Source organism: Entelurus aequoreus, linkage group LG11 (assembly GCF_033978785.1).
Source record: "Entelurus aequoreus isolate RoL-2023_Sb linkage group LG11, RoL_Eaeq_v1.1, whole genome shotgun sequence".
NCBI lineage: Eukaryota > Metazoa > Chordata > Actinopteri > Syngnathiformes > Syngnathidae > Entelurus > Entelurus aequoreus.
In genome coordinates, this window is record NC_084741.1 from 6865716 (window position 1) to 6890715 (window position 25000).

General features: G+C 35.7%; 2 protein-coding genes across 3 annotated transcripts in view; one reads left to right on the plus strand and one right to left on the minus strand.

The window, feature by feature from the left end:
- The window catches only part of LOC133659727 (CAP-Gly domain-containing linker protein 4), a 14162-nt gene extending 13271 nt beyond the window's left edge, over positions 1-891 (plus strand). The window contains exons 6-7 of the mRNA XM_062062364.1: positions 1-75; positions 155-891. The exon at positions 1-75 is cut by the window's left edge and continues 162 nt beyond it. Coding sequence (XP_061918348.1) covers positions 1-75; positions 155-212 — 133 coding nt within the window. The 3' untranslated portion in view covers positions 213-891. The remainder of the gene's footprint in view (positions 76-154) is intronic.
- A 10758-nt stretch (positions 892-11649) lies between these two features.
- Positions 11650-25000, minus strand: part of LOC133660548 (endoribonuclease ZC3H12A) — a 36519-nt gene continuing 23168 nt past the window's right edge. For both annotated transcript variants that reach the window (XM_062064093.1, XM_062064094.1), the window contains 2 exons: positions 24855-24961; positions 11650-13692 (listed from right to left, as the gene is read on the minus strand). In XM_062064093.1, coding sequence (XP_061920077.1) covers positions 12848-13692; positions 24855-24961 — 952 coding nt within the window. In that variant the 3' untranslated portion in view covers positions 11650-12847. The remainder of the gene's footprint in view (positions 13693-24854; positions 24962-25000) is intronic.

Here is a 25000-nt window from a genome sequence, read left to right on the forward strand (position 1 = left end):
CCTGGGCGTGGAGCTGCAGGCGCCCGACCACGGCGTGCGGGACGGCCACCATAAGGGTCACTGCTACTTTGACTGGTATGTTGGGAAAATGTTAGTGATTTTTTTCCCCCATGCAAATGCAAAATGGACTTACTACTCTCTTTATTCCGTGCAGCAAACCTGGCCATGGTGCCTTCGTAACTTTCCACAAGCTACTGATGGCCTGGGAATGACCCTGCAAGGCAAGGACACCTTGGACAAAGCAGTATTGGCATTTTGGAAAGAGATACACCACATTTTTTGCAGTATAAAAAAAAATAATACAAACTCTAATCAGGCATGTGATTTGACCACGATGAAAAAGACAGAAAACATTTCCGGGGGTCTGGGGGACGAAGGCCAGGTCCAGGGCGGCGCCCTGGTGGGGGGACAAAGGGGGCAACGCCCCCCGAAGCTCCTGGTTTTTCACCAATTTAACATGCTAAAATTAACAAAGACAGCACCATTTACACAAATGGGGCTGTCTCTCCCTGTTACCAAAAAAACCCAAAAACTTCTGGTTCCTACAATATAGAACAATACAGTCTGCAAGGGACACAGTCCTCAGAGCACACATGATTGTGCGCGGTGCCGGTCCACCAACATTTTCACCAATTACTATCCTTTATGTAATTGTCTTTAAATTGCTTTACTTTCAAACAAAACAAACAAAGGACCTTGAAGGCCTACTGAAAGCCACTACTAGCGACCACGCAGTCTGATAGTTTATATATCAATGATGAAATCTTAACATTATAACACATGCCAATACGGCCGGGTTAACTTATAAAGTGACATTTTAAATTTGCCGCTAAACTTCCGGTTCGAAACGCCTCTGAGGATGACGTATGCGCGTGACGTAGACCGGGGAACACGGGTATGCCTTCCACATTGAAGCCAGTACGAAAAAGCTCTGTTTTCATTTCATAATTCCACAGTATTCTGGACATCTGTGTTCGTGAATCTGTTGCAATCATGTTCATTGCATTATGGAGAAGGAAGCTGAGCAAGCAAAGAAGAAAGTTGTCGGTGCGAAATGGACGTATTTTTCGAACGTAGTCAGCAACAACAGTACACAGCCGGCGCTTCTTTGTTTACATTCCCGAAAGATGCAGTCAAGATGGAAGAACTCGGATAACAGAGACTCTAACCAGGAGGACTTTTGACTTCGATACACAGACGCCTGTAGAGAACTGGGACAACACAGACTCTTACCAGGATTACTTTGATTTGGATGACAAAGACGCAGACGTGCTACCGTGAGTATGCAGCTTTGGCTTCTAAACATTTGATCGCTTGACCGTATGTGCGCAACTTTGTTTTGCGTATGTACGTAACTTTTTAAAAATATATAAGCTTTATGAACCTTGGGTTAGGTGAACGGTCTTTTGGGCTGAGTGATTGTGTGTGTTGATCAGGTGTTTGAATTGTATTGGCGTGTTCTATGGAGCTAGGAGCTAGCAGAGGAGCTAGGAGCTAGCATAACAAACACGTAGGTGTTTTTATGCAGGATTAATTTGTGGCATATTAAATATAAGCCTGGTTGTGTTGTGGCTAATAGAGTATATATATGTCTTGTGTTTATTTACTGTTGTAGTCATTCCCAGCTGAATATCAGGTCACCCCCGCCTCTCACAGCATCTTCCCTATCTGAATAGCTTCAACTCCCCACTAGTCCTTCACTTGCACTTTACTCATCCACAAATCTTTCATCCTCGCTCAAATTAATGGGGAAATTGTCGCTTTCTCGGTCCGAATCTCTCTCACTTCATGCGGCCATCATTGTAAACAATAGGGAACTTTGCGTATATGTTCAACTGACTACGTCACGCTACTTCCGGTAGGGGCAAGCCTTTTTTTTTTATCAGATACCAAAAGTTGCAATCTTTATCGTCGTTGTTCTATACTAAATCCTTTCAGCAAAAATATGGCAATATCGCGAAATGATCAAGTATGACACATAGAATAGATCTGCTATCCCCGTTTAAATAAAAAAAATTCATTTCAGTAGGCCTTTAACTTCACCAGACCGGGTTGTCAATGAAATCAGATTGTTCAAAAGGGTTCTTAAAACCAGGTCCAGTTCAGATTACGTCCAGATCGGGCTCAGCAACACACATCTTCACCCATGTACACCAAAAACCAGGGAACACAACAGGTTGCATACAATCCACAAACAAATATACATTTTCAAATCAAGCACCCATGTACAGTCTAGATCACATCCAAATCGAACTCAGCGACACTTACCTTTTGTGTCAATGAGTGTGGATGGGTGTGAATGGGGGAGGGAGGGTTTTCTTGGGTTGATGCGCTAATGGTAAGTGTATCTTGTGTCTTTTTTTAATGTTGTTTAAAATAATAATTAAAAAAAAAAAAAAAAAAAAAAAGACAGCACCATTTGAAGACAATATTTTAGTGTTTAAAGACATGAAAACATCATTAATAGAACATACATAACCCAATGATCCTAATGAATCACTGTGTATGGTTCAGTCCCAACAGTATTTAGTCACTAATATTTACATCTTGTGTTCATTTCACATCCACAGGTGTCACATCGATCAGTGTTATTATCTACAGTTTATTTACAGTATGACCACATTACTTCAGTTCATGTACTGTAAACATTTCATTCTTTTCGCCAAAATAGGATATACACTACCGTTCAAAAGTTTGGGGGTCACCCAAACAATTTAGTGGAATAGCCTTCATTTCTAAGAACAAGAATAGACTGTCGAGTTTCAGATCAAAGTTCTCTTTTTCTGGCCATTTTGAGCGTTTCATTGACCCCACAAATGTGATGCTCCAGAAACTCAATCTGCTCAAAGGAAGGTCAGTTTTGTAGCTTCTGTAACGAGCTAAACTGGTTTCAGATGTGTGAACATGATTGCACAAGGGTTTTCTAATCATCAATTAGCCTTCTGAGCCAATGAGCAAACACATTGTACCATTAGAACACTGGAGTGATAGTTGCTGGAAATGGGCCTCTATACACCTATGTAGATATTGCACCAAAAAGCAGACATTTGCAGCTAGAATAGTCATTTACCACATTAGCAATGTATAGAGTGTATTTCTTTAAAGTTAAGAGTAGTTTCAAGTTATCTTCATTGAAAAGTACAGTGCTTTTCCTTCAAAAATAAGGACATTTACATGTGACCCCAAACTTTTGAACGGTAGTGTACATTTATGACAATGTTTATTTGTACATTTATGACAATATTTAAACATGTTTAGTATTGTTTACTTATATTTGAAAATAGGAAATAATAATAATGTGAGGACACTGACATATTGCATGAAACAAGTGTGGAAATGTTTACCTTCGAGATTGTTACACCACGGACAATAGTTTCAAGAGACTACAAAAGAACATAATATTACAAAATAGTATTATATGCAAATTTATTTCAAATAAATTGTTAACTGGAATCAATAATGCGACTCTTTGAATTTCTGTCATTTCATAATATATTTTCACGTGGCTTTTTATTTTTTAGAAAAACCCATTTATATTTCGCCAAGCAATAATTGGTTGACATTTAAAACAAACGTGCGTATTTCGCAAGCAAATATTGTTTAGCTGACCTCATTATTAACAACCCTGTCTGCAACTGAAGTGGGTGGATCTTTCCTCTCCGTGTCTACGGCAGTTGTCGATGTAAACAAAGGATGAAGTCCGTAAGGTTTGCTCACTTTCGGTTGACATCCAAAAGTACCAGCTAGTGAAAAGTTTGTTTTCCTTGCTTCAAGTTGTTTCGCATGTACTTCCAAAGCCTTGAAACCTCGTGATCCATAGTCAATATTATCATGACACCACTTGCATAAAACCTTTCCGGGACGATCGATTTTCCGAATAAAACCACCGAACAAAGTCGTAACTTCCTTCTTCCCAACAGTATCAGTGATTTCCCTTTCCATCCAGTCCAATCCAAACTTATTTCTGACATGTTTATCAATTTATTTTACTCGTAAAGCGTCCTTTCTCTCGATAACCGACATCGTTTACAAATGGAAAATGGCCGTATGATGACGTTATTAACGTCATGATTCATAACAGATGTCCTGATTGGTCACAAGGAACATATCGACCAATCAACTACGGCGTAATATAAACTACGTCTCGAATCTTGATTTAGGGTCGGAAAAAAAACCGGAAAAACGGGAGATCATTTTTTTTCCCCCCGAGATGAAAAAAGACGGAATTCCGACTTTAGACGGAAAAATCACATGCCTGTCTAATATAGAAGAAGAGATGTGTGAAGCTTCTGAAGCAAAATGTTTGTGCTGACACTGGAATATCTCTGTATCTTAAAAAAACGGTCTGGCATTTTTAGGATTTTAGTCTGAAGAAGATATGATGTGATTCACAGCCATTTCCAGGCCGACAGTGTCAGGGAAGGTGACAATAAACCGGCTGCAAATGTGGAAATATGTTTTGAACAATTTTTTTTGTTTCGTTTTTTAAGGTGAACTGCACTTTTTGGGGGGAATTTTGCCTATCGTTCACAATCATTACGTAAGACATGACGAATGTATTTTTTTATGCATTCTTTAAAGGCCTACTGAAATGATTTTTTTTCATTTAAACGGGGATAGCAGATCCATTCTATGTGACTCCCTCATTACAGACAAAATGGAGGTAGCTAGCAGACTTAACATCTTTTTCACCAGCATAGCCGCAACTCTTGTCAACAAGCTGTCCCACCACTCTGGTCGCTTTGGTGTAGAACACATTAAAGCCTTCTACAGAAAGCTAGGAGTATCCAACGATGATTTCAAATTAGAAATGGTCACAGCTGATGAGGTGCTTAAAAAATTGAGCGCGCTCCACCCTAACAAGGCCACCGGCCTTGATAGTATTCCCTCCAGATTCCTCAGGGACTCTGCCTCCATCATTGCCCCGATCATCATGCACATAATAAACCTATCAATTACACAAGGCCAAGTACCAAAAGATTTTAAGATAGCAAGAGTAACTCCCCTCTTTAAAAAGGAAGCAAATTGGAACCTGGCAACTACCGACCTGTTTCTATTCTCAGCTCCATTTCGAAAGTAATGGAGAAAATAGTTTATGAACAGGTCGATAGTTACCTTGCCACTAATAAACTCATGTACAAATTCCAATCCGGCTTCAGAACTAACCACTCCACTGACACATGCCTTCTCTATCTGACTTCAGAACTAACCACTCCACTGACACATGCCTTCTCTATCTGACTTCAGAACTAACCACTCCACTGACACATGCCTTCTCTATCTGACTTCAGAACTAACCACTCCACTGACACATGCCTTCTCTATCTGAGCGACCACATCAAACATGAGGTGGACGCGGGCAAATACTGCGGCATGGTCATGCTGGACCTTCAGAAGGCCTTTGACACCGTTAACCACGCTATACTGTTGGATAAGCTCAGAGCAATCGGATTTAACAAAACCTCTTGGAGCTGGATGCAATCTTACTTGGAGGGGAGGGAGCAGGTGGTAGAGGTGAACGGCACCGTGTTCCCCCCCCCTCTCGGTGAGCTGTGGAGTCCCCCAAGGCAGTATATTGGGACCTTTACTGTTCCTAATATACATAAACGACATGTCATCGGCATGCGACTGTGAATTGTTTTTGTTTGCGGATGACTCGGCCCTGCTGGTGTCCGGCAAGGACAAGTCACAGGTGGAGAAAATCCTCAGTGCTGAGCTGTGTAGAACTTGCACCTGGCTCGCTGACAACAAGCTATCCATACACTTGGGTAAAACAGAATCCATCCTGTTTGGGTCCCACATCAACCTTAAGAGAGTCAATGACTTCACCATAAAAGTAGGTGACAGTGTCATTACCAGGAAAGATGAGGTCACCTACCTAGGTTCCATTCTAGAGGCTAACCTTTCCTGTGATAAAATGGCAACCAAGGTAATCAAAAAGGTTAACCAACGAATGAGATTTCTCTACAGAATCTCCTCTCTGGTCAACAAAAGCACCATGAGGATTCTGGCGGGAACTCTCGTTCAACCCTTTTTCGATTACGCATGCACCTCCTGGTACCCTAGCACCTCCAAAACCCTCAAATCTAAACTCCAAACATCTCAGAACAAGCTAGTCAGGTTACTTCTAGACCTCCTCCCCAGATCCCACCTCACTCCTACCCACTTCTCTAAAGTGGGCTGGCTCAAGGTGGAGGACAGAGTTAAACAACTTGCACTGAGCCTGGTCTATAAAATCCGCTACACCTCCCTGATACCGAAGTACATGTCAAACTACTTCCTTAACGTAAATGACCGCCATAACCACAACACCAGGGGGAGCTCCACTAACCACGTTAAACCCAGATTCCGCACTAACAAAGGTCTTAACTCATTCTCTTTCTATGCCACATCAATGTGGAATGCGCTCCCAACAGGTATAAAAGAAAGGGCATCTCTATCCTCCTTCAAAACCGCAATAAAAGTTCACCTCCAGGCAGCTACAACCCTAAACTAACACCCTCCCCGGATTGCTAACAATCAAATGTAAACAATCAAATTCAGATACTTTTTCTTATGCCTTCTGATCTCTCTCTCTCTCTCTCTCTCTATGTCCACTACTTGCTGTCCATATCCTCCCCCCCCCCCCCCCCTCCACACCCCTGATTGTAAATAATGTAAATAATTCAATGTGATTATCTTGTGTGATGACTGTATTATGATGATAGTATATATGATAGTATATATCTGTATCATGAATCAATTTAAGTGGACCCCGACTTAAACAAGTTGAAAAACTTATTCGGGTGTTACCATTTAGTGGTCAATTGTACGGAATATGTACTTCACTGTGCAACCTACTAATAAAAGTCTCAATCAATCAATCAATCAATCCCTGCAAGCCTGTTTTGCAGGTATACCATCTAACGTATATTGAGCACTGTATATTGGATAAACCACAGAAACCTCGACTATATACTGTATATATATATATATATATATATATATATATATATATATATATATATATATATATATATATATGAAATATATATGAAATACTGGAGTTGGTGAATTCTAGCTGTAAATAACCACGCCCCCCCCCCCCCACCCCCTACCCCCCACCTCCCGATATTGGAGGTCTCAAGGTTGGCAAGTATGCAGGTCGTGACAGTACACCTACTTTGAGACAAGAGCTATAGCGATGCATGGTTGGTTATGGTTTGAATTAATATCCAACAATTGCGAGAACGACTTTTTACTGTCCGTATCGGCTGCTGAGTTTCATTTTTTTATGTTTTCTGCTGTCGGTGTGCCTCGAGATTTTTTCAATGAAAAAAATGTGCCTTGGCTCAGAAAAGTTTGAAAAACCGTGTGCTGAATGATTATATTTGCATCTTCTCCCAGTATTGTGGCCGTTCTGATGATCGGCAAATACTATGAATATTCATGAAGACAAATGTTTGAATAAAGTACAAACTTGTTTTGCATATTACACGTTTTCACATTTAATACCAGCCTCTCTCCAATTATGCTTTTAAATAAATACCTGACGTCTTTGCGGATTAGGCAAATAAACAGGCTGGCTATCACTGCATTTACTGTAATTACTCTACATGTGATCAACTCAAGCCTACAATAGAGCTGCAGGCTAAGGCATGACATCATAACAAAATCCAAACCTGAAATACCATTTCTTTTTTTTTATATGTGTTGCTGTGTTTTCCCCAGGGCCAAGTTACCCTGTTGCATATTTACAGTATGTACTGTACTTACCGTGAACACTGTTACGACAACATGGATAATACAAAAATAATTGACACGTATTGCACAACCGCGGCGAACATATTGAAATTCAAAGGTTTTCTAAGTCACAAGAACTTTGTTGGATTTAGAATTGACGTAAAAGCTTCTGTTGCGTGTGTAGTGGATTGTCCGAAGCTTAAACAGGCAACAAAAGTAGTTTAGTACAACAAATGTATTTACCCATTATCAGAAGTGCAGGTTGAATTAAGTTGGCCGTGCAGACAGACCACATGTTACTCCGGAGTAAACAAGACACACACAAGCCAAAATCACTGTCGAGTTCCCGTCTTCTGCCATTTTTTATATGTCTCTTGTGCGTCATTGTTTGTTATCTAATGCGTCACGATTTTTTGTTTTGGTTTTGTCTGTTCCAAAACAACCTTGTATCTCTTAGTCATATTTGGCAATTCTAAACATTCTGCAGACAGGTTGGCACAACTCCATATTCACCTTTGTCCCACTGGCACAGAATAGAAGAGAATAAAATGAGCGTACATTCTTATTAGACATGCAATATAGGTCAAAGGTCAGAAATTCTACTACACGTGACAAGAAGCAACTCTTGCTTTTTAACAATGAATAACAAGATTCTGTTGAGCAACCCCATAACTTATTTACGCTACAGAACAGGAGTATTGTGGAGAATGCATATATGTTTAAGAGTTCTTTCTTTATTCATAGCCATGTTTGAGCGGGTAGTACTTTTCCTTTTTATATGGTTAGTGTCTTAACCATTGGAATGTGAAATACAACCCCCACTCTTTCCTTATCAGTGTTGCGAGGGGGAGAGATGGGGGCTTTCTTTGTGTGCAAGGAGTTGGTTTTTCCGTTTGAATGTCAGATCAACTCGAGTAGCCGATGCGATTGTATTGGTCTAGGTCAGGGGTCACCAACCTTTTTGAAACCAAGAGCTACTTCTTGGGTAGTGATTAATGCGAAGGGCTACCAGTTTGATACACACTTCAATAAATTGCCAGAAATAGCCAATTTGCTCAATTGACCTTTAACTCTATGTTATTATTAATAATTAATGATATTTACACTTAATTGAACGGTTTAAAAGAAGAGAAAACACGAAAAAAAATGACTATTAAATTTTGAAACATAGTTTATCTTCAATTTCGACTCTTTAAAATTCAAAATTCAACCGAAAAAACGAAGAGAGAAACTAGCTAATTTGAATCTTTTTGAAAAAAATTTAAAAATAATTTATGGAACATCATTAGTAATTTTTCCTGATTAAGATTAATTTTAGAATTTTGATGACATGTTTTGAATAGGTTAAAATCCAATCTGCACTTTGTTAGAATATATAACAATTTGGACCAAGCTATATTTCTAACAAAGACAAATCATTATTTCTTCTAGATTTTCCAGAACACACATTTTAAAAGAAATTCAAAAGACTTTGAAATAAGATTAAAATTTGATTTTACAGATTTTCTAGATTTGCCAGAATAATTTTTTTGAATTTTAATCATAATAAGCTTGAAGAAATATTTCACAAATATTCTTCGTCGAAAAAACAGAAGCTAAAATGAAGAATTAAATTAAAATGTATTTATTATTCTTTACAATAAAAAACAAAAATTACTTGAACATTGATTTAAATTGTCAGGAAAGAAGAGGAAGGAATTTAAAATGTAAAAAGGTATATGTGTTTAAAAATCCTAATATCATTTTTAAGGTTGTATTTTTTCTCTAAAATTGTCTTTCTGAAAGTTATAAGAAGCAAAGTAAAAAAAAAAAATGAATTTATTTAAACAAGTGAAGACCAAGTCTTTAAAATATTTTCTTGGATTGTCAAATTCTATTTGAGTTTTGTCTCTCTTAGAATTAAAAATGTCGGGCAAAGTGAGACCAGCTTGCTAGTCCATCCATCCATCCATTTTCTACCGCTTAATCCCTTCGGGGTCGCGGGGGATGCTGGAGCCTATCTCAGCTACAATCGGGCAGAAGGCAGGGTACACCCTGGACAAGTCGCCACCTCATCGCAGGGCCAACACAGATAGACAGACAACATTCACACTCACATTCACACACTAGGGCCAATTTAGTGTTGCCAATCAACCTATCCCCAGGTGCATGTCTTTGGAGGTGGGAGGAAGCCGGAGTACCCGGAGGGAACCCACGCAGTCACGGGGAGAACATGCAAACTCCACACAGAAAGATCCCGAGCCCGGGATTGAACCCAGGACTGCTCAGAACCTTCGTATTGTGAGGCAGACGAATAAATAAAATTTAAAAAATAGAGGCAGCTCACTGGTAAGTGCTGCTATTTGAGCTATTTTTAGAACAGGCCAGCGGGTTACTCATCTGGTCCTCACGGGCTACCTGGTGCCCGCGGGCACCGTGTTGGTGATCCCTGGTCTAGGTGGTTCTCCTAAAGCTTTAGTAAAACTTGATAATATTCCTATTCTGTCTTGGTGGTCCTTTTTACTCAGCATATATGTCATTGAAAGTACTTGGGATTGACCAGTAACTTAGACTCCCTGGGAGGAAGAACTGGTCGACGCAACAGTATCCAAAATCAATTTTCTGGATTGATGTATTTAATAATAATATATTCAATAACAACATTAAAGACAACCTGCATCAGAAAATTAAAACAAGGACAGCCACACTAAAAAGAAAACAATTAAAACGTTGCTATATAAAACAAGGGATGTACAGTATCACTGAAACATTTATTGGCTTGAATAATATCTATATTGTTTTCGGATTAATTGATTCCATTTTTACATAAAATATTATTGAGAAAACAAATACATTGGCCTATTTAACATTTATTTAGCCTAGTACAGGGATTCTCAAACGGTGGTACATTTACCACTAGAGGAAAGGAAGGGGGCTCCATCAAAGAATCACTTGATTCAAGTACAGTGTTTTATTTTACGATATTCAAACTGTGTGTAATGTTACAGTGGCCAAAAATATTACATTTACTGTCAAATAAAGTCTTTGCCTCGATATTAATGAATACTTAAGCATACTACGCTACTGCATTTTATTGTGGGTCATTTTGTTGGTACTTGGAGAGCCACGTTTTTTTCCGAGGTGGTACTAAAAAAGTTTAAGGACCACTAGTCAAGTACTTGGATAATCATGATATATATTTCAATTGATGTGTTTTGGTGTCTGCCTATTTTTTCAAAAACAGTAAAAATATGTATTTATTTTTCACAATAATTAAAAAAAACATTTTTTTAATCCAAAATGGTTATTAATTAATCAACTTCATGCTATCCAAGTACTAGGCTAAAAAGGTATTATATGGGCCGATGTATTTTTTTCCCCAAGAATGTCTTCATTTAACAATTTAATCAATTAATAAATTTCCTGATTATCACCAATAACATTTTTACATTTATAATCTTGTATTATATTTATATATTATATGAAAAATTTATTTGAGTGACATTATAGTTATATAGTGTCTGGATAATCTAAAATTAATTTATCAAAATTGTACAAGAAAATAATTACATTGGGATATATAAAATCTATTTAGCCCAGTTGTTGGATAATCATGACATTGATCCTTTGAATAAAATCTCTGACAAACAAATAATTTAGACAAACATTTTTATAGTATTTGGGTTATCAAGAAAATGTAGTTATCAAATAAAAATTTTAGATAAAAAAATATATTTTGAAAAAAGTAATAGTCTGTATAAAATGTATATACTGTAATATTTGGATAATCAGGGAAATTATTAAATAACAAAAATTATAAATGAAAAAAATACAATAAATATATTGTCTGTGTAGTATTTGGATCATCAAGAAATTGATTAATGAATTAAAATTTGAGATGAAAAAAATGTGTTGTGTTAACATTATGTTTCTATAATATCTGGATAATCTAAAACCCTATATATTCACTCATCAAAATTTCCCATGAAATAAACCGAATATAGTATTTGGATAGTCAAAAGTGTGATTAATTAATTAAAATGTTACATTAAAAAAATAATTATATATTGGCCAATATAATACTTATATAGTATTAGGATAATGAGGACTTGTATTAATTAATTAATCAAAATTTGACATGTAAAAAAATATCGATAAAAATGTATTCCCTTATACAACATTCATATACCGTAATTTCCGGACTATAAGCCGCTACTTTTTCCCCTCGTTTTGGTCCCTGCGGCTTTTACGACGGTGCGGCTTTTTTACGGCTTTTTTATGGCTTTTTTTTACGGCTTACCGAGAGCAAAACAAAGAGTAGGAGAGCGTCAGTGACAGTTTGCGCGAAGGAAGTGTTCATGCAAACACCCTCAATATGGAAAACAAACGGAAAAGTGCATATGATGCTGCTTTTAAGTTAAAGGCAATCGATCTGGCTGTCAAAGAAGGAAATAGAGCTGCTGCACGTAACCTTGACTTGGCTGACGACGCCATTTTGGACCTGTTCTTCTCTGACACCGACGAAGAGGATCTCGGTGGTTTTAGTACGCAGGAGGAAGACGATGACACAATGATTAAGGACTGACTACCGGTAATACCGTTGTATTATTTGTACTCTGCACGAATGCTGTTCGCCATGTCAAAGATGTGAAAGTTTGATTGAATGATTGAAAGATTTATTGTTAATAAATGGGACGCTTTGCGTTCCCAAACAGTCATCTCTGTCCCGACAATCCCCTCCGTGGTAGCAGGAACCCCTATATACTACGCTAATTACACATCAAAACCCTGCGGCTTATAGTCGGGTGCGGCATATATATGGAGCTATCTGTATTTCCCCCTAAATTTAGCTGGTGCGGCTTATAGGCAGGTGCGGCTTATAGTCCGGAAATTACGGTATATTTGGATAATCAGATCAGAGAATCAAATAGTAAAATATTTACATAAAAAAAGACAAAAGTGTAATAAACTCAATTTTGTATGGCCGGTATATTTAACTGCTCAGTTTACAGTATCTTGACCTACCGTACCTGGGATTGATTTGAGTATATTTTCTAACCACCACTCTGAAGACTGACAAAGTGGTCCCTGCATCCGTTCCTTTTTGGAACGTGGTCCTTGATTTCAACAGGTTTGGATAGCCTTGCTATGGGAGCTTGTAACAGTACCTATGTGAGGGACAAGAAGATTCTACAAGATCCCAGTCTGGGTTTTCTGGATGAGGAGCTCTGCAGCCAGCTTCTCTGCAACCATCACATGTGGGAACATGTCCATCACCGTACGCCACCACGCGCAGGTCGAACGCAGCCGGAAAGTGATGGCATTGACCCCGAGGGAAGTACTGTTGGCTCCAGCAAGAGCAACAAAAGCTGTCTGGGACTGATCCAGGCTGAGGAGAACATCTTCTGGCTTGGGGTAGCCCGTGAAAAGGTTCCGAGTTGTAACGTTGTTTACAATGAGGGGCTCCGCTGTACGGACGACAGCCAGGTAGGCTGTGGTTCTGAGCCGGGATGAAGAATTGACGTGCAGAGTCCAGGTTTCTAGGGTGTGAGCAGCACAGGCAGGACTGTGTGGGCCGGTGGGAGTTCCTGACATCAGAGTACTGGCTCTCATCGGAGCCAAGGCCAGAGTCCAAGTACTCATAGAAGGTGCTGGCATGGTAATGATCGGGGATGAAGTGCAGCCCAGAACATTCCTTATTGGAGGGCACTTGGTTTAGACTGGTTCCTGGACCTCCCCGGTACAAGATTTTGGTTTCACTAACCTGAGCGGGATGTGAGGACCTCAGCTGGTCTAGTTTGGGCTCTCTGTAGAATTCCTGAGGACGGAGATTAGCGTCGGACTGAGATTGTTTGTGAAGCGATGATATCTCCTCAGTCTCGGGGCAAATCTGGGCTTTTTTTCTCAGTTCATCGGCCAACGACTGGTTGGACTGGTTGACCCGCTCTGGGTGGTAGAACTTACATTTCACGCCGTAAGTGCACTTTTTGTCTGCGGAGTGAAAAAAAACAAATCACACAAAGGCGTGTCCTTCCTGACGCAACTCTTAGATTGTTATGCAATAGACATGACTAATGGCTGGGTGTTGGGGCCATGTTCTGGATCCAACATGCCGGTATGTTTTGTTTGTACTCGGGACGTCCCGATCAACAATTTTTGACCTCCAATCCGATTTCCAATCCAAGTTTGATACTTTGACAATAGATTATAGCAGGGTGTTCTTAAAATTTTTGACCTCGGGGCCCAACTTTTCCATTACAGAGGGACCCGGGGCCCACCCACATATTAACACTAATTAGTAATCTTACTCTATATTTTACTCACATTCAATAATTACTGTATATCTAACCTACTTACAGTTGAACATATACATGAAGACAGACACGCTAAATCAGGGGTGTCCAAACTTTTTGACTTGAAGGCCACATTGGGCTAAAAAAATTTGGTCGAGGGCCGAAAGCCCACTGCATGTAAAGTAACTATATATATATATATATATATATATATATATATATATACTGTATATGTACGTTAGGTCAGGAAAAAAACACAGAGGCTATGTCATCCCTACAAGCCTGTTTTGCAGGTATACTATACTAACGTATATTCCGCTCTACCCCGGTATTGAGCACTGTATATTGGATAAACCACAGAAAGCTCGACTATATACTGTATATATGTATATATGTATGTATATATATATATGTATATATATATATATATATATATATATATATATATATATATATATATATATATATATATATATATATATATATATATATATATATATATATATATATATATATATATATATATATATATATATATATATATATATATATATATATATATATATATATATATGTATGTATATATACACTACCGTTCAAAAGTTTGGGGTCACATTGAAATGTCCTTATTTTTGAAGGAAAAGCACTGTACTTTTCAATGAAGATAACTTTAAACTAGTCTTAACTTTAAAGAAATACACTCTATACATTGCTAATGTGGTAAATGACTATTCTAGCTGCAAATGTCTGTTTTTTGGTGCAATATCTACATAGGTGTATAGAGGCCCATTTCCAGCAACTATCACTCCAGTGTTCTAATGGTACAATGTGTTTGCTCGTTGGCTCAGAAGGCTAATTGATGATTAGAAAACCCTTGTGCAATCATGTTCACACATCTGAAAACACTTTAGCTCGTTACAGAAGCTACAAAACTGACCTTCCTTTGAGCAGATTGAGTTTCTGGAGCATCACATTTGTGGGGTCAATTAAACGCTCAAAAATGGCCAGAAAAAGAGAACTTTCATCTGAAACTCGACAGTCTATTCTTGTTCTTAGAAATGAAGGCTATTCCACTAAATTGTTTGGGTGACCCCAAACTTTTGAACGGTAGTGTGTATATATATACAGTATATATATATATATATATATATATATATATATATATATATATATATATATATATATATATATATATATATATATATATATATATATATATATACATATATATACACACACACACACACATACATACATACATACATACATATATATATATATATATATATATATATATATATATATATATATATATATATATATATATATATATATATATATATATATATATATATATATATATATATATATATATATATATATATATATATATATATATATTAGGGCTGTGAATCTTTGGGTGTCCCATGATTCGATTCAATATCCATTCTTGGGGTCACGATTAGATTCAAAATCGATTTTTTTTCAATTCAACACGATTCTCGATTCAAAAACGATTTTTTCCCGATTCAAAAGGATTCTCTATTCATGGAATACATAGATTTCAGCAGGATCTACCCCAGTCTGCTGACATGCAAGCAGAGTAGTAGATTTTTGTAAAAAGCTTTTATAATTGTAAAGGACAATGTTTTATCAACTGATTGCAATAATGTAAATTTGTTTTAACTATTAAATGAACCAAAAATATGACTTATTTTATCTTTGTGAAAATATTGGACACAGTGTGTTGTCAAGCTTGTTCATTTTTTAATTTTTTTTATAAATGTCTAATGATAATGTCAATGAGGGATTTTTAATCACTGCTATGTTGAAATTGAAACTAATATTGATACTGTTGTTGATAATATTCATTTTTGTTTCACTACTTTTGGTTTGTTCTGTGTCGTGTTTGTGTCTCCTCTCAATTGCTCTGTTTATTGCAGTTCTGAGTGTTGCTGGGTCGGGTTTAGTTTTGGAATTGGATTGCATTGTTCTGGTATTGCAGTGTATTCTTTTGTTGGATTGATTAATTAAAAAAAAAAATTAAAAAAAATTAACACATTTTTTAAATAAAAAAATAAATAAATCGATTTAAAAAAAATGAGAATCGATTCTGAATCGCACAACGTGAGAATCGCGATTCGAATTCGAATTGATTTCTTCCCACACCCCTTAATATATATATATATATATATATATATATATATATATATATATATATATATATATATATATATATATATATATATATATATATATATATATATATATATATATATATATATATATATATATATATATATATATATATATATATATATATATATATATATATATATCCTATACATATATATGTGTACATATTATATATTAATCATTACTATAACTGGTTATTAAGAGTATGTAAAAGTTCGACTTCTACCTTGTTTACTTCTGTGAAAGCCTTTTGTAATCAATCAGAAATATCGGGCAGCTAAAATGTGCCAAACATGGGTAAGTGTGGAGAGGTGTTTTGCATTTTTCTCATCATGCTTTGTAATGGATTTAAATGGGTGTAATTTTTATGGTGCGTGGACATATTTTACAACGTCCACACAATTTAGTGAGTAAGTTGTGATATGTGTGACCATGTCTGTTGACATTTTGTGTTGGTTGGATTCTTTTTTATATTTTATAAATTTTTTGCACCATGACTAGGGAAGGTTGTGTGCATTGAGTCATATAAGTACTGACGGATGCAGATATCTACATACATCCACATTTATCCATAATTAAGAGTTACTTCTTTTATATGACTATAGTCATATTTTAAATAGCTAATGTTCCATCTTGTACTCTTTTCCTTATTTCGATCGTCTCATGACAAAGTGCTTGCACTGTGGACAGCCTTGAAGTAGGAGGCAGAGAAGAGGAGTCCTCCCTGCTTCCCTTCTCGGGCCGACTTGAGATAACGGACACAATGAGCATCTGTGCGGGCGTGAGGGCGGGGGGAGAGATTGAAGAACAGAATGTTTTCGTGATGTGTTTCAGACCGATCTGGACCGGGCTGGGGAACGCTTGTGTACTGGATTGGTCTCACGTTTGTCCTCTAAGCTTGGAGAATAAACCACAAAATACCAACTACTGCCTGTTGATTGAATATAAACATCAGCTTATTGCCATAAAAAGAATCTGGGAGAGACTAGCAATTTGAATTCCCCATTGGAGGAATGCTGGTCGACGCAACAGTACTTTCTGCACATTCCACCATTCAGAGTGTATTTACAGGTAATTCACCTGAAAAACACATACTTTCCTCTAAATTGCGACATAATATGATCAAAATTGTCAGCATGCTAAAATGAATACATGCTCCCCATGGGTAGGCATCCTTGTTACTCTCGCAATGTCTAGCGGTTGAAGTCGAAGACGTTGGCCTGTGGATTGCTCTCCTTATTCTGCGAACCGAAAAAAGATACAATCCTCCGAGGACAAGTTTTGTAGATCAGCTTTGCTTATGCTATCAAATTTGCACATGTTTTAATACATGCAAACATTTAGTAGATCAAGCCCCCTACAGTATTACTTTTGACCTTATTGTATATAATACGTTTTCACATTTAATAACAGCCTCTCTCCATTTAAGGTTTTTAATTATATGCCTTTCGTCTTTGCGGTTCAGGCAAATAAAGCACTGTAATTACTGTACATGTGATCAACTCAAGCCTACAACAGAGCTGCAGGCTAAGGCATGGCAACAAAACAAAACCCAAACAGGAAGCTTTGTCCATACCAGACATGCCATTTCTTTTTATATGTGTTGCAGTATTTCAAGACTTAATATTTTAATCATATTCAATAAACAAATAACCTACTTACAGTTGAACTGAATAAACCTTGCCGAATGAAATGAAACCATGTGCTAATCACAAGGATTCTTATCATGGTTTAGGTCAGGCTGATGACCAAAACAAATACTAATCAAATGTACTGCAAATGAATAATACATAATAATATTTGTTTCTTAAATTAACTTTCATTAAAATTTAAGGCCAAATGAAAATACAATAATAGAAAAAAATAAAAATATTGATAGAATCACGTTAGTATCGTTTATATGCTGATACTATACTCGGTATCGATAGTTTTCCTTACTTTACATTGAAGCTTTGTGCAGCTAGACAGGTAGTTAACAGCATGAAGAAACAGAAGCTACATTTTTTGTTGATGATGGATGTTCCTGCTTTTGAATTATTTCCCTTCTTCTGTTTTATTTCTTGATACATCTTCCTTTATTTAGGTTCATAAGACTGAAAATATAAACGTTACAAAAGTATAACATCAATTGTGTATTTTACACATACAATGTCCATTGTGTATTTTACATAAATAAAATGGAAGGTTTAATGTTAATACACACAGCAAACATTGCACACATGTGGCTCAACACCAGGGGTCCCCCCAGCATCCAAAATCCGGCCCACAGGAAGTCCCAAGTTAAAATATTTTTAAATTTTTAATTACAATTTTTTATTTATTTTAATTTTATTTTTAATCTTTCCTTTCTAATCCATTTTCTACCGCTTGTTACTCTTGGTGTCTCCTAGCCGCTCAGGCAAATCATATTGTCTAAAAATGAATTTTCCCATCGATAACGTGACAATGTTAAATGTTGATGAAGATCAATGATAATTGATGTTAAATGACAAAACGGATTATAAAGACAATGTATATATATATATATATATATATATATATATATATATATATATATATATATATATATATATATATATATATATATATATATATATATACACATACACACACACACACACACATATACATATATATATACATATATATATATATATATATATATATATATATATATATATATACATATATATATATATATACATATATATATATATATATATATATACAGTATATATACACACATATATATACACACATATACATATATATATATATATATGTATATATATATATATATATATATATATATGTATATGTGTGTGTGTGTGTATATATATATATATATATATATATATATATATATATATATATATATATATATATATATATATACATATATATATATATATATATATATATATACACACACACACACATATACATATATATACACATATATATATATATATACATATATATATATATATATATATATATATATATATATATATATATATATACATATATACACACATATACATATATATATATGTATATGTGTGTATATATTTATATATATATATATATATATGTATATGTGTGTGTGTGCATGTATATATATATATATATATATATATATATATATATATATATATATATATATATATATATATATATATATATATATATATATATATATATATATATATATATATATATAAATGAAAATATACATATATATAGCCACATTTTTTTAACCCAATGCGGCCCCCGAGTAAAAAAGTTTGAGGACCCCTGCTCAACACAGTCAAAGCTAAGGTGTAGCATTATCGTCCTCTGCTGGTCAAATTCGGCGCTACATGTAATTATCCAGTCTTGATCGCCAGAGTTAAACAGCTAAAAACAACACGACCACGAATACAAAAGACATAACAAAGTCAGCAATTTGCATGCATTCCTACTTTGTTGTCCGGTTGCTGTTAAAAGTCAGATTTTCGCATTTCCATTTTAATTTTTTTAGGGTCGAAAGTGCCATCTTCTTCTACTCACCCCCCTGTGGGGTGGCAGGAGTACTGCATACATGAGCAACCCTATTTTGAACGGTTTCATCAAGCCTATTTGGACATAGTCATACCTTTTTCTCGAGTCTTCCAGTGATAATGCTACTTGGAAGAACCCTACTATATTTAAGATGACTTTATTATCTTAAAAGTGATTTCGTACTGTGGATTGATGATGCTCCGAGGTCAAAAAGGTTAAGAACAAGTTGGCACATTGTGTAAATGGTAAATAGAAACAGAACACAATGATTTGCTAATACTTTTCAACTTGTGTTCAATTGAATGGACTGCAAAGACGAGATACTTGACGTTCCAACTGGAAAACGTTGTTATTTTTTGCAAATATTAGCTCATTTGGAATTTCATGCCTGCAACATGTTTCAAAAAAACTGGCACAAGTGGCAAAAAAGACCGAGAAAGTTGAGGAATGGTGATCAAACACTTATTCGGAACATCCCACAGGTGAACAGGCTAATTGGGAACAGGTGGGTGCCATGATTGGCTATAAAAGTAGCATCCATGAGCAAATTGTCCAACCGATTAAGAACAACATTTCTCAACGAGTTATTGCAAGGAATTCAGGGATTTCACCATCTACGCTCCGTAATATCATCAAATGGTTCAGAGAATCTGGAGAAACGCCCGTGACTTTCGATCCCTCAGGCTGTACCGCATCAAAAGCCGACGTCGGTGTGTGAAGGATATCACCACATGGTCTCAGGAACACTTCAGAAAACCACAGTCGGTAACTACGGTTGGTCGCTACATCTGTAAGAGCAAGTTAAAACTCCACTACGCAAAGCGAAAGCCATTTATCAACAACACCCAGGAACGCCGCCGGCTTCGCTGGGCCCGAGCTCATCTAAGACGGACTGACGCAAAGCGGAAAAGTGTTCCGTGGTCTGACGAGTCCGCATTTCAAATTGATTTTGGAAACTGTGGACGACGTGTCCTCCGGACCAAAGAGGAAAAGAAACATCCGGATTGTTCTAGGCCAGGGGTGTCCAAACTTTTTCCACTGAAAAATCAAAGGCCATTTTGATATTTTTCATTTTAAAAACCAATACAATATATGTATAAAAAATATACATTTAGGCCTCCACTCAGGCTTGATACTGGGGACTCCAAAGGGTTTAGGTTAAAAAAAAAATAAAAAAAGTCATTATTTAGTATTATTAGGGTCCGCCTGTACCCTGTATAAAGGACACTATTGTTATTGTAAGGTTTATTATTATTTTTCCGCAGCTTTGCGCACTACTTTGCCCCCCTTAACATGCTTCAAAACTCACCAAATTTGACACACACATAGAAAAACGTGCCCCAACCACTTTAGTAAAAAAAAAAACCTAAAAAAAAATTGCGCTCTAGCGCCCCCTAGGAAGAAAACTGCCTGTAACTCCCAGTACGAATGTCGTAGAGACATGAAACAAAAACTTCTATGTAGGTCTCACTTAGACCTACATTTCATAATTTAACATCCTCGGGCAAAAACCAACAGGAAGTTGGCAATTTCCCCTTCAAGACAAAAATGTTTTGCCTCTTTGAGCTGTAATTTGACCCCCTTAAAATACTTCAAAACTCACCAAACTTCTCACACACATCAGGGCTGGTGGAAATTGCGATCTAAAAAAAAAACCAAACTCCAAAACTCAAAATTGTGCTCTAGCGCAATTTTTGAATAAAACTGAGACAAAACTGCTTCTCAGAGGAAAACTCAGACAAAACTGCTTGTAACTTCCGGTAGGAACGTCTTAGAGACATGAAACAAAAACCTCTATGTAGGTCTCACTTAGACCTACATTTCATAGGTTGATATCCTTCAGCAAAAATCAACAGGAAGTTTGCAATCCCTCCTTCAAAACAACATTTTTGTTAAAACCGGTCACCAAACATCAAACATGATCTCCTCTGAGCGCGTTTGTCGTTTCGGCTTCAAACTACTACAGGAGAGAGATTGAACCCTTCTGATTAAAAGTTGACGACGGCGTTTTGATTAGTGCTACCGTTTTGATTTTACGAGCCTTCAAAGACCCGCAGCACTAAAGCTGCTCCGCTGTTGTGATTTTACGCGCCTTCAAAGAAAACAACCACCTAGGAAAAAAAACACAGACACAACTTCCTCTAACTCCCAGTACGAATATCGTAGAGACACGAAACAAAAACCTCTATGTAGGTCTCACTCAGGACTACCACTGGACAAAAGTATTGGGACACCTAGGACTAGCACCAGCCAAAATGCGGACCCGACCAACGCTGCTTGCAGCTTTAATTGTTATTATTATTATTATTCAAAGTTTAAATATCTAGATCAGGGGTCACCAACACGGTGCCCGCGGGCACCAGGTAGCCCGTAAGGACCAGATGAGTAGCCCGCTGGCCTGTTCTAAAAATAGCTCAAATAGCAGCACTTACCAGTGAGCTGCCTCTATTTTTTAAAATGTTATTTATTTACTAGCAAGCTGGTCTCGCTTTGCCCGACATTTTTAATTCTAAGAGAGACAAAACTCAAATAGAATTTGAAAATCCAAGAAAATATTTTAAAGACTTGGTCTTCACTTGTTTAAATAAATTCATTATTTTTTTTACTTTGCTTCTTATAACTTTCAGAAAGACAATTTTAGAGAAAAAATACAACCTTAAAAATGATTTTAGGATTTTTAAACGCATATACCTTTTTATCTTTTAAATTCCTTCCTCTTATTTCCTGACAATTTAAATCAATGTTCAAGTAAATGTTTTTTTTTTATTGTAAAGAATAATAAATACATTTTAATTTAATTCTTCATTTTAGCTTCTGTTTTTTTGACGAAGAATATTTGTGAAATATTTCTTCAAACTTATTATGATTAAAATTCAAAAAAATTATTCTGGCAAAGCTAGAAAATCTGTAGAATCAAATTTAAATCTTATTTCAAAGTCTTTCTAATTTCTTTTAAAATTTTTGTTCTGGAAAATCTAGAAGAAATAATGATTTGTCTTTGTTAGAAATATAGCTTGGTCCAATTTGTTATATATTCTAACAAAGTGCAGATTGGATTTTAACCTATTTAAAACATGTCATCAAAATTCTAAAATTAATCTTAATCAGGAAAAATTACTAATGATGTTCCATAAATTATTTTTTTAATTTTTTCAAAAAGATTCAAATTCTTATTCTCTTCTTTTTTTCGGTTGAATTTTGAATTTTAAAGAGTCTAAATTGAAGATAAACTATGTTTCAAAATTTAATTGTCATTTTTTTCGTGTTTTCTCCTCTTTTAAACCGTTGAATTAAGTGTAAATATCATTAATTATTAATAATAACATAGAGTTAAAGGTAAATTGAGCAAATTGGCTATTTCTGGCAGTTTATTTAAGTGTGTATCAAACTGGTAGCCCTTCGCATTAATCAGTACCCAAGAAGTAGCTCTTGGTTCAAAAAGGTTGGTGACCCCTGATCTAGATCAACATTAGGTATATCTGTCAATATAACGTTTTTGTTTTTTTTAGATTTAAGTTGTATGCCCTTTTTGTCAAAGAAAACCCAGTTTTTTATGGAAAAAACACAAAATGTAAACATTTTTTTTCCCCCCAATAAAATTTTAAAGTGGAACATTTCAGATTATATAATAATTGGAGCTCATAACATAACTCATAACAACATTTATTTTAATTTATTATTATATTTTGAGCAATGACACTTCAATTTTTTTTATTTATTGGGGATCCAAAAGGGTCCTGCTCAGTAAAGTGTTAAAAAAACAAATCGTAATTTAAAAAAAAACTGTTAACACAATAGTCTCGACATCAACTTCAGATCTATCCGTCAATTATAACTTGTATTGTTGTTGATTATGTTCCTTGTTTTTTCATTTTAGGCCCTTCTTTAAAAAAACCCAAAAAAACATCGTTTTTTATATGGCAAACACAAAATATGCAACATTTTCCCCCAAAACTATCTCAAAGTGGAATATTTAATGTGACCTAATTGGAGCCTTGAATAGGTCAATAATTCCTAATAACATTGATTTTGATTCATTATTATGTTTTAAATAAAGAAACAGCCTGCATATTAGAGTCAACATAGCAACATTTTATTGTCACTAGGGATGTCCGATAAATGCGTTAAAATGTAATATCGGAAATTATCGGTATCGTTTTTTTTTATTATCAGTATCGTTTTTTTTTTTTTTTTTTTTAATTAAATCAACATAAAAAACACAAGATACACTTACAATTAATGCACCAACCCAAAAAACCTCCCTCCTCATTCACACAAAAGGGTTGTTTCTTTCTGTTATTAATATTCTGGTTCCTACATTATATATCAATATATATCAATACAGTCTGCAAAGAATACAGTCCGTAAGCACACATGATTGTGCGTGCTGCTGCTCCACTAATAGTACTAACCTTTAACAGTTAATGTTAGTCATTTTCATTAATTACTAGTTTCTATGTAACTGTTTTTATATTGTTTTACTTTCTTTTTTATTCAAGAAAATGTTTTTAATTTATTTATCTTATTTTATTTTATATATATTTTTTAAAAGTACCTTATCTTCACCATACCTGGTTGTCCAAATTAGGCATAATAATGTGTTAATTCCACGACTGTATATATCGGTTGATATCGGTATTGGTTGATATCGGTATCGGTAATTAAAGAGTTGGACAATATCGGAATATCGGATATCGGCAAAAAGCCATTATCGGACATCCCTAATTGTCACCTGTTTACTCTTTTATACCACTTTTTAATGTTTTTTATTTTTCTTTATCGTATTTTTTGAATGTGCCGTGGGGCCGTTAAAAAATTACCTGCGGGCCGCAAATGGCCCCCGGGCCGCACTTTGGACATAACTGTCCAAAGTAAATGATTATTTGTAAAAAAAAAATTAAGTTTCTCAGTTGCAACTTTAAATATCTTGTCTTTGCAGTCTATTCAATTGAATATAAGTTGAAAAGGATTTGCAAATCATTGTGTTCTGTTTTTATTGACCAATTATTGACTGGTTTTGTCAGAAGGCATACACGTTTTTGACCACTTGTGCCGTGTCACCCTCAAAGTGAAGAAGCTGTTGAAGGGTAACAGACGTTTTACAGGAGGATCGTCTCTTACCATACGGACAGAGTTGTTTCTTTTGCTCTGTCGGTAAAGGCTTTGTCCTGAGGAAGTTGTCAAGATTGGGACCGTGACGGCCCAGAGGGTCATCCGGGGGCATGAACCTGTCACACACATGACAAAACAAAAATCATGCCATGATG